This window comes from Onychomys torridus, chromosome 2, assembly GCF_903995425.1.
Source record: "Onychomys torridus chromosome 2, mOncTor1.1, whole genome shotgun sequence".
NCBI lineage: Eukaryota > Metazoa > Chordata > Mammalia > Rodentia > Cricetidae > Onychomys > Onychomys torridus.
The window spans coordinates 163,535,627-163,546,129 of record NC_050444.1 but is presented as its reverse complement, the minus strand read 5'-3'; the positions used below and the strand labels follow the sequence as shown (position 1 = coordinate 163,546,129).

General features: G+C 54.0%; 1 protein-coding gene across 1 annotated transcript; it reads left to right on the top strand.

The window, feature by feature from the left end:
- Nucleotides 1-3,030: 3,030 nt before the first annotated feature.
- Phf13 (PHD finger protein 13) lies at nucleotides 3,031-10,420 on the top strand. Its single transcript, XM_036179902.1, has 4 exons — nucleotides 3,031-3,410; nucleotides 5,035-5,136; nucleotides 7,201-7,735; nucleotides 8,235-10,420. Exons 1-4 carry the CDS (start codon nucleotides 3,372-3,374, stop codon nucleotides 8,459-8,461), a joined length of 903 nt encoding a protein of 300 aa, XP_036035795.1. The 5' UTR covers nucleotides 3,031-3,371; the 3' UTR covers nucleotides 8,462-10,420.
- The last annotated feature ends 83 nt before the right edge of the window (nucleotides 10,421-10,503 follow it).

The window sequence follows — 10,503 nt, the reverse complement described above, 5'->3', positions numbered from 1 at the left end:
TGAGCCGTGTCTCCTGCCTCTGGTTTTGATTTTTAAGAGATTTTATTATTTTTTTTTTTTTTTAGGTTTCTCTGTGTAACCCTGCTGTCTTGAACTCACTCTGTTTTTTTTTTTTCCCCCCTGGAGCTGAGGACCGAACCCAGGGCCTTGTGCTTGCTAGGCAAGCGCTCTACCACTGAGCTAAGCTAAATTCCCAACCCCTTGAACTCACTCTGTAGACCAGGCTGACCTCGAACTCAGAGGTCCATCTGCCTCTGCCTCCTGAGTGCTGGGACTGGAGGCATGCGCCATTGCCCAGCTCTAATTTGATTACTATTAGAGACAACATAATAGCTCTAGTTGGCCTCACATTCACAGAGATCCACCTGCCTCTGCCAATAGTGCAAGATTAAAGATGTTTGCCATTTAGGTTTACTTTACTATTATTTTATTTATTATTTATGTTCTTTTCAAGACAGTGCCTGCCTCTGCCTCCCAGTGCTGGGATTAAAGGCGTGCAGCACTAAGCTCCACTTATTCCTACTTTAAAATATGTGCATATGTGTGTTTCTGAGTGTGGGTTTGGCATATTGAAAGTATTACCTGTGGAGGCCAGAGGAGGGTTTTGGATCCCCTAGAGCTAGAGTTACACTCAGCTGTGGAGTGTCTGATGTGGGTGCTGGGGACAGAGACTGAGTCCTCTAGAAGAACAGTACTTGCTCTTAACCAATGAGCCATCACTGCAGCTCTTCACCCCTTTTCAGGATATGAGAATGGCTTGATATGAAATATTTAACACAGGAATAAAGGTCAGACATATTCAATTACTTGGTTTGTTTTTTGTTTTTGTTTTTTTTTGAGTTGTATCTGTTTTGAGATAGGGTCTTGGTCATCCATGCTGGCCTCAAACTCATTACATAACCACGATCGACCTTGTTGTACTGCCAATTTGTCCTCTATCTTCCAAACTCGGGGATTACAGGTGTGCATTATGCTAGTACTGCTCTCTCTTTTAGATTTATGTGTAGGAGTGTTTTGCTAGTATGCATGTCTGTGCACTATGTGTGTGCTTGGTGAACTCTGAGGTCAGAAGGGGTGTTAGGTTCCCAGGAATTCAAGCTGCGGAGGGTTGTGAGAGCCCATGTGGGTGATGGGAATTGAACAGTCTTCTGCAAGAACAAGGAATGCTCTTAACTGCTGTTGGTATCTTTGAACTACCAGAGATACCACATCCTAACCTAGGGCCTTGCACATTATAGCTAGGCAAGTGCAAAACTTCTAGCCACAACCCTAGGTGCCCTACCCCCAATCCCTTGACGGGTTTCCCTAAACTGTTCAGGTCAACCTTAGGATCTCTCTGTAACCTAGGAGGGGGTTTGAACTTTAAGCAATCCTGCCTCAGCCTCCTGACTGTGGAACTGCAGACACCACACCTGACTCTTAGGTGTTTTATACAGGAAAAACTAAGTCACATCAGGTGAGTCTGACCATGGGCAAAACTAGTCAATCTCCAGACATTTCTCTGGACACAGATTATGTAACATCCTAATTCTTTATCTACTTGACCACTCTGAAGGAAGTTATTAATGAGGTCCTATGGGCTAAGCCCACATTTCCAATGTAGTAATTTCTTCTGTGCATTACTTCAAGGCATCACTTCTGGGGAGCCCTCAGCAGGGCTTCAATATTGCAGAAATCAACAAACAACAACAGTAAACTACCTTTATTGAGTGAGTCACTGTGGCAGATTTAGGTTTAGAGAATTGAGGCTGGTTTCTGAGATGCACTCCGTTTTTGTTAGGGTCTCATACTGCTCGGGGTGGCCTCCAGTTACGTAGTAACTCCGTGTCTTTCCTTCCTTCCCCCTCCTCCCTCCCTTTTTCACAAAGTCTCAGTATGCAGCCCTGACTAGCCAGCAGTTCACTGTGTAGACCAGGCTGGCCTTAGGTCCCTCGGGCTCCTGCCTGCTGGGTAAAATGGGTTACCACACCTGGCTAAACCTAGTCTCTTAATCGCTGTTTACATCAAAGTTAGCTTAGCCACGGAAACAGCAATGAGCGCAGATAGAGCTATCCACAGGCTCTCCATCTCGCCTTTCTCATGTGGATTTAAAATGTTATGTCGCTCTTTTGACAGCTTTTAAAGGCACCACATAGATTACGGAACGAAGTGCAGTCTGCACATGTCCCTTTCTCCTTCTACAGGATTATTAACGTGATATAACAGTAACAGCCTTACGGTAGTGTCACGCAGGCACTCCACGCGGCGTTCCGGGTCCATCTTCCACACCCGCTCTGGTCTCCGTGCACTGCCCACTCACCCAACAACACGGCCCCCGGAGTCGGCGTGGGCACCACGCACCTCGCGCGTTCGCACCGCACCCGCCGCCTCTCGGACCCCAGGAAAAGCGTTTAACTCCGGAGGGCAGCGAGGAGGACAACAAAAAGCCGGCGCGTGTGTGGCGGCGCTGCGCCGGCCCGGGGCTCGGGTCCGTCTATGGCTGCGCGCACCGGGTGCCCACAAGTGACCCCTCCAGGCCCAACGCCGCGCTCGCCCGGAACCTCCCGCTAAACGCCCGCGGCCACGAAAACAAGTGCGCTCCGCCCCCGCCGACGTCAGCGGCCCGCCCCCATCCCGCCTTAGCCGCCCGGACACCCCCGCCCCACAAAGGCCGAAGCCCAGGCCCCACGGGAGAAAGCGGAGCTCGGGCCACCGCCCTCCGAGACCCAGGCCGCTGCTCGACCCCGCCCCCGCGCAGCCCGCGGGCTGCCGCCCCTCCCCCACCAGCCGGGAGGTGGGAGCCCCCGCACCTCCCCCCGTCCTGAGGCCTCGGGAGTCCTGTCAGCGCCGCCCCGCACCCGTCCGCTGCCGCAGAGCCTCTTGGGAGTCGGAGTTCTGAGACAGCCTCCATCCGCCGTCGCGCCGCTCTAGGGACTACGATTCCCACAATGCCACGCGCCGCGCGCGCCACACCCCCACACTGACGAAGTCCAGCCACCCCGGACTACAGTTCCCGACGACCCTCGCAGCGCTCCCGCCCTCCCTCCCGAGACACGAGCCGAACTGGGCGTCAGGTCGGGGAGCCGGTCGGGTTCCCGCTCGCTGTCGCCGCCGCCGCCCCCCTCAGTGTCTCTCCCGCCTCTCCACAGCCTCGGTCGTGGGAGCTGCATCCTCCACTCAGTTCGCTGTGGAGACTCCGGTCCGGGATCGGCGAGCCTGCGACGCGACACGCCGACACCCCCGTCACCTCCAGCCCGGGCGACCCCTCCCTGGACGGGTCCGCCCTCGCCCTCCGCGGTGCCGGAGCCCCCTGGCCCCGAGCGCCCTGCGGGCCCGCTCTCGCACTCCGGCCGGCCTCGGCACTCCCACGGCCGCCGCCCCCCACCCGGAACATGGACTCCGACTCCTGCGCCGCCGCTTTCCACCCCGAGGTGAGTGCGAGCTTCGCCTCGCCGCCCCTTCCCCGGCCGAGCGGGACCCCGGGCCGCCGTCTCGAGCCCGGCCGCCCTCCCTCCCTCCCCCGCGTTCGCCCGGCGCCCCCAGCTCGGGCCCGCGCTTGTGCTCCCCGCCGGTGCGCCCCGGGCGCCGCGCCCACCCTCCGCCCCGAGGACACGGCCCTCCGCCGCCCCGGCTCGGGCTCGCGGGGTCTCCCCCGGCTCCCCGGTGCGGCCCGGCCCCCTCGGAACGGCTCTGCGCGCGGCCCCGCCGCCCCTCCGCCGGCCAGGCCGCGCCCCGCCCCCACGGCGCCCGCCCCCGGGGTCCGCACTCGGAGCCGTCTCCCGCGCGCCCCTCCCCCTTCCGGGGAGCGGCCCCCGCGCACGCCTCGGGGCCGGGGTCGGAGTGCGGGGCGAGCGGCGGGGCGGGGCGGGCCGCGGGGCCGCAGCTGCGGGCGGGAGGCGGCGGGGCCTGCGCGGCGCCGGGACACTCACCCGGCCCCGCGGGCGTCCCGCACCCCACGGGTGGGCCCCGCACCTTCCGGGGCCTGCGCGGGCGGCGGGCGGCGGGCGGCGCGCGCCATCTGCTCCGGGAGGGAGGGCGGGTCCGTGGCCTTGGCGGCACCGCCCGCACTCGCGTCCGCGGCCCTCGCCGCCCCCCCCACCCCCCGGCTGCGATGTCCCTCGGGGCGAAATTAAAGTTCTCCCGGAGTTTGGGGCCCGGCTGCGCGGCCTGGTGGCTGCCCGAGTGCCGGGAGCGCGCGGCCAGCTCTGTCGCCTGCGGGGCTGGCCGAGGGGCGGGAGCGAGCGGCCTGCCGGAGCAAGTTGGAGCCGTGTTTGAAAGTGCGGCGTTGCGCGCCCCTTTGCGGGAGGCTTTCGGGGGTGGGCCCCGTGCCCCTCTTGTAGGTGGCCGAGCACCTGAGCACGGGTGGGGGTGGTGACAAGTTGCGCGAGCAACCGCAGGGAATGTTCCCGGAGCCTTCCATGCTCCGCCTTCTGGGGAGAAATCCCTTTCTGTGGTGGGTGCTCTGTGGCCGTTGAGAATGGCCCCTGAGCAGGCCGATTGGGCATTTGTCTTAAGTGCAGCACCTAAACGGAGCAGTACGCTCTCCGTTCTGACTCGGTGCAAGGGACACTTGGGTGTCCGGCACCCGCCCCTACCGGGAGAGGAGGATGCCTCCCTCGCTGCCTTGGCCTCATGGGAGCCAGGTTTGGAGACCAAGGAGAGATTAAGCAGCTGGTTTTTGAAATCACTTAATTTTTGTTTTGAGCCACAGCTGCAGTTTGTTTTCAAAGTGGAAAATCTAGCAAAAATGTAGATATTGGAGCTCCTGATAGGCCTGCAGGGACAAACAGATAAGGCGAGTGCCAAAAGGTGGACTGTAGACAAGCTTTTTATCTTCTAGCTAGTTTCCCAGTGTTCTTGGCACAGAATCTTAAAACTCCTCTTTCTTCCTTAAGAACACTTTGTTGTTTCTTGACCCCAACTCACCTTATCTTGTTTCTAGACTGTAAATTCTGCAGTGTTGTGTGAGTTGGCAATAAAAGTTGCAGCTTGCTTTGTTTTGGTCAGCTTCCCCCCCTGGAGGCTCCTTCACATACCCTTTGTTCCCCTCTACAGGAGTACTCCCCCAGTTGTAAGAGGCGCCGCACTGTTGAAGACTTCAACAAATTCTGCACCTTCGTCTTGGCCTATGCTGGCTACATCCCCTATCCGAAGGAGGTAATTACTCTAGATTTGGGAGCATCAGACACCAGCACCTTGGTTTCCTGATACAGGTGCTTCACCAGTAGTGGGTCTGGAAGTGCTTGGTGCCAGAATCGGGTGGTAGCCTGGCTTGAATCAGTTCTTTGGGGGCCTAAATGCGCTCAGGGAAGTGATTCCAAAGCTTTAGGAAGCTTGTCTAGAAATGATTTAACAAATAGATTTTTTAATTTATTTATTTATCTGGGTTTTTCAAGATAGGGTTTGCTTTTGTCATCCTGGCTGGGTGCTGGAACTTGCTCTGTAGACCAGGCTGGCCTCTGGCTCCCAAATGCTGGGACTAAAGGTGTTCCCTACCACACCTGGATTTTTTTTTTTGTTTTGTTTTTTGTTTGTTTGTTTGTTTGTTTTATTTATTTTTCAAGACGGTTTCTCTGTAACAGTTCTGGCTGTCCTGGAAGTCACTTTGTAGACCAGGCTGGCCTAGAACTCAGAGAAAGATCGCCTGTCTCTGCCTCTTTGAGTGCTGGGATTAAAGATGTGTGCCATCACTGTCTAGTGATTTAACAAACTTACAATGTTCATTTACATTCACTCTAGTACTCCCTACACTCAGAAAGATGAGGCATGGGAGGTTTGTTTAAAAGTTTGGAGCCAGCCTGGGCCACATAGTGAATTCCAGACCAGCATGACTTAAGAGACTCTGTTTCAAATAGTAAGCAACAACAAAAAGGTATTTGTAAAAGCTAGGGTTGGTTGTGTGCCTGTGTTTTTTGTTTTTGTTTTGAGGAGGGCCAATACTTGAGTGACCAGGCCAAATGTCTTTAGGAAGAATGAATGAAGTGCCATTCTTTCTCCCCTCTGCCTTGAAGATGAGGACACCTAGGCCACAGAGGGGACAATCTCTTGCCCTAGGATTCAGATCTTGCCTAGTTGCTGGAAATACCAGACAACTGAGTCTTGAGAATGTACATATTCCCCATATTCTGTGTACATGGAGGATTTTTTTTTTCCTTGCCAAGGAAAGGCAGAAGGGGAGTGGGTATGTCAGCCTCTGTGGGGTTCAGACTGCTGGGATCCTGTGTATATCACACTAAGCTACAAACAGAATCTGGTAATTGGGGAAATAAAATCATGGCATGGATTTATTCTTACTGTTGTACAATGCATACTTTGTACCACATAGAATGCTGCCAGTCTTGGCAAATAATTGAATGGTACGAACTGCAGCATTTAGCTTGCTGTTTGGGGGCACTAATTATCTACTTAGGTTTTGCAATATTTTGGGATGTTTCCAGGGTTTTTTTTTTTTTTTTTCCCCTTGTTTTTCCAGATAGTTTCTCTGTGTAGCCCTGGCTGTCCTGGAACTCAGTCTGGAGACCAGGCTGGCCTTGAACTTAGAGATCTGCCTGCCTCTCTTAAAGGCGTGTGTCATCATGCCCAGCTGTTTTTGTTTTGCTTTTAAAGAAGGTCAAAAGTTTGAAACTAACTTAAATTCATTTAATTATAAAAGTACCTGTTGGGAGCCAGACATAGCAGCATACACCTTTAATCCCAGCACTCAGGAGGCAGAGGCAGGTGGATCTCTTGTGTTCAAGGCCAGCCTGGTCTACAGAGGGAGTTCTAGGACAGCCAGGGCTATACAGAGAAACCCTGTCTCAGAAAAACCAAAAAAAAGAATCTGTTGGGAGGATAAATGCAGGAGTACTTTTGCTTCAGGGAAGACTAGCACTGAGTGGGTGTTGGTAGCAGTTTTTGTAGGCTCTTGGAGGGTGGGAGTCAACTCACGGCCCCTTGCATGCTAGGCAAAGCACTCTGCCACTCCAGCCCCCAGTTGCTCCTTAGCCTTTAACTGTGACTTTGTCCTGACTCTGTGCAGGAAACACTCAGGAGGGAAGGTGTGTCCTCCTGGTCTGCTGGCACTTTAGAGTTGTTACTGAGGTTGTACCAGTTTGATGCTGGTTAGAGCCCCCGGTCCAGTTGTACTTGATCAGTGCAGAAGGACTGATCTCCTGGGGGAGGGGGCTCCTTGCCTCGGAGACTGGTTAAGTGACCAGCCATGCCCTTGTTGCTCTGTTTCAGGAGCTCCCCTTGAGGAGCAGCCCTAGCCCTGCCAACAGCACTGCTGGCACCGTTGACAGCGATGGCTGGGACACTGGTTTCTCTGACATTACGTCCTCAGTGCCCCTGCCCGTATCCGACCGCTGCTTCAGCCACCTGCAGCCTTCCCTCCTGCAGCGAGCAAAGCCCACTGACTTCCTGCTGGACAGGAAGAAAACGGACAAGCTGAAGAAGAAGAAGAAGAGGAAGCGAAGGGACAGCGACCTGCCTGTGAAGGAAGGGTACAGGGGGGCCTTGCTGAAGCTGGAGGCTGCAGACCCGTGTGTGGAGACCCCCACAAGTCCCACCATACAGGGTATTCCCCAGGCCTCTGCTGACCCCTGCTCAGGCTGGGACTCTGACACTCCCTCCAGTGGCTCTTGTGCTACTGTGTCCCCTGATCAGGTTAAAGAAATAAAAACTGAAGGAAAACGGACTATTGTCCGGCAGGGAAAGCAGGTGGTCTTCCGAGATGAAGACAGCACCGGCAACGATGAGGACATCATGGTGGACTCAGGTGAGTGGTTCAAGCAGAGGGCTAGGCCCTGGGGGTCGGATCAGGGTGGTTTGGATCTTTCAAAGGAGAAAGTGTGGAAGGGCAGATAGGTGCTTTTCCTGAATACCAGGTTCCTTTGTGTAGCCCTGGCTGTCCTGGAACTCATTCTGTAGACCAGGCTGGCCTCGAACTCAGAGATCCATCTGCCTCTGCCTCTTGAGTGCTGGGGTAATAGACATGCGCCACCTCTGCTCAGATAGTTGCTTTTAAAAGAGTTGTTTAGCTCCTGAATACAGCCCAAGACTTCTCTACAAGTCTGAGTGCAGATATGATGTAGCCCCCCACAGGGATCTCAGCATCATTTGGGATGCAGTCACTGCCTTCAGAGAGAAACACTAGCTCACCTAGTTAGGCTGGGGTGACGGTTTGGCCACACTCAGACCATTAGTGTTCTGAATGTGCAGCTTCAGGTAGAAAGGCCTCAGGAGGTCCCTACATCTGAACTGTTGTTTCCTTCCAGATGATGATTCTTGGGATCTTGTCACCTGTTTCTGCATGAAGCCCTTTGCTGGTCGCCCCATGATAGAGTGTAATGAGTGCCACACCTGGATTCACCTGTCCTGTGCGAAGATCCGCAAGTCCAATGTTCCGGAAGTGTTTGTCTGCCAAAAGTGCCGGGACTCGAAGTTTGATATCCGTCGTTCCAATCGTTCCCGAATGGGCTCCCGGAAGCTGTTTCTGGACTGATTTGGAGCTGGCAAGGAGAGGCGGGACTGGAAGGGCCTGGGCTCTGTGGCCTCCCTAGTTGAGCACAGAACTCCTGGCTCTGGTGCGGGCAGACCCTGCCACTCAGGTGCCTAAGCAAAAGACTAGCTGTCCAGATAAAACTGTACATAGCCAGTGAGCAGATAAAATGGTGGTCAGAGCTGCTGCTCCGGCTGTGTTCTCTGTTGGAGGCAGACTGAGCACCAGGTCTGCCTCCGCTAAGAGTGCGGGCATAGTCATTGTTAGCCAGCTCCCACTGATGGGAGCTGCTGCTAGCTGTCAGTCCCGCGTCTCCTCTGTGCTCGGGAGTGGTTCTGTTTCCCTGGCCTGTGTTTATTCTCCAGTGTTGGTCTTTTATCACAAGTGTCTATACAGCAGCCGTCCAAGTTGCCTGCCCCTTTGTGATCTTACTGCCCCTGCCTCGTACTTGCTGGGCTAGGGAGCTGCTTCCTTAGTGGTCTGGTGTCCCCAAGAGGAGCCCTTGGTGGTGGGTGAGTGGTGAGTCTTTTGGTTTTTCACTGTTTGTTTGAAGGGACAGTATGTAGTCACTTCTCCACAGAGCAGGGGTTGGGGGTGGAGGTGTCCTGTGTTCATAACTCAGTTTCTTGTTTTGCACGATGTAAAAAAGCAAACCATTTTTTCCGCACGATACAGCCCAAAGTATTGGCCAGTGTCTTCCTAGATGCCCTTTCTCTGCCGTTGCTCCATGCCCTAGGGTGCCCAGCGCTATCCTCTGGAAGCCCTTGGTTCTCTGTTCTTCAGCTGCTCCAGTAGCAGCCTACAGATGAAGCTGTCCTCGGGATCTATGTGCTGTTCATTTAGATAGTGGTTCAAAAGAGACCGCTCTCCACACAGGCTGGCCTGCTGGGTTCCTGGGGCAAGGCAAGGGTTTGATACCACTGTATGTCTGCAGTCTCCACAGTGTGAACAAGAACTCCAGCCTGGTGTAGGGCTGCCTAGGCTCCTGGGACACTGGTGCTCCTAGGGTTGAAGGAAGAGGGTGCTCTGGCTCTGCAGTGGTCTCCTCAGCAGGACAATGCAGTTCTCAGGAGAGCTTGACAAAGCAGTGGGTCCTGTGTCTTTCCCCTGTGTAGCACCTGTGCGGGTCATCTCTCCCACAGTCTCTTAAGACCAAAGGAGCTCAGACTAACTGCTAATCAGAGCCTGGGGAAGGGTGGGGGGAGTGTCTCAGTATCTTTCACACTTGCCCAGTTTAAGTAACTGTCTTAGTTCTTTGTTTGTTTTTAAAATCCTGTTGCTCATATTAAAGTACAGAGAAATACTCATTGCTGAAGCTCTGTTGGTCCCACAGACCTCAAGGGAGAACTTTGCCATAGAGAAGGAGCTGTTTCAGAAAGTCCTGTCCCCAGGCTATTGTCTGACTCTGAGAGGAATAAATACCTAGGACAAGTTAGAGGAAATTGCCAAAGACCTGCCCCATGACAGTACTTGTCCAGTGTCTTCACCTTGACAATAACCAAAGTCCAGTAGTTGTTTTATGTTTTTAAGTGCATTTAACAGTACGTGGTTTTGTTGTGGACCGGTGTAGCTGGCCGTTGTTATGTGTGCTCAGAGATTGATGTCTCTGAGATACATGGACTCTCATCTCGGTCTGTTTGCTTGCTTTGTGTTTTTAAGGGGCTCTTTCCCTGTGGGTGGTGTGCAAAGGCAGACACCTTGGCTTGGGGGTGGATTGAGCTGGGCAGCTGGAATCAGCTTCTTTATGCAAACTGGGTATGACCCTTCTAGGGCTCCTGGTTGATGGCTGATGATGTGAGGGGAGGGAAAGGTGTCACCCCCAAAGTAGACCCCTCCCATCGGCTTTGGCCAGGCCAGAAAACATCGTTTACATGGTTCTGTGTAATTATAAAGTTTATGTGTATAAAGCAAGCTGTTTCTGTGAAACTGTATATTTTGTAAATAAAGATATTGCTACTTTGAGGTTTGTGTCTCCTAAGGTGTCCTGTGCTGAAGGACACGGGCTCTCTCCAGTCACCAGCCCAGGTGGTGGCTCTAACAAAGCT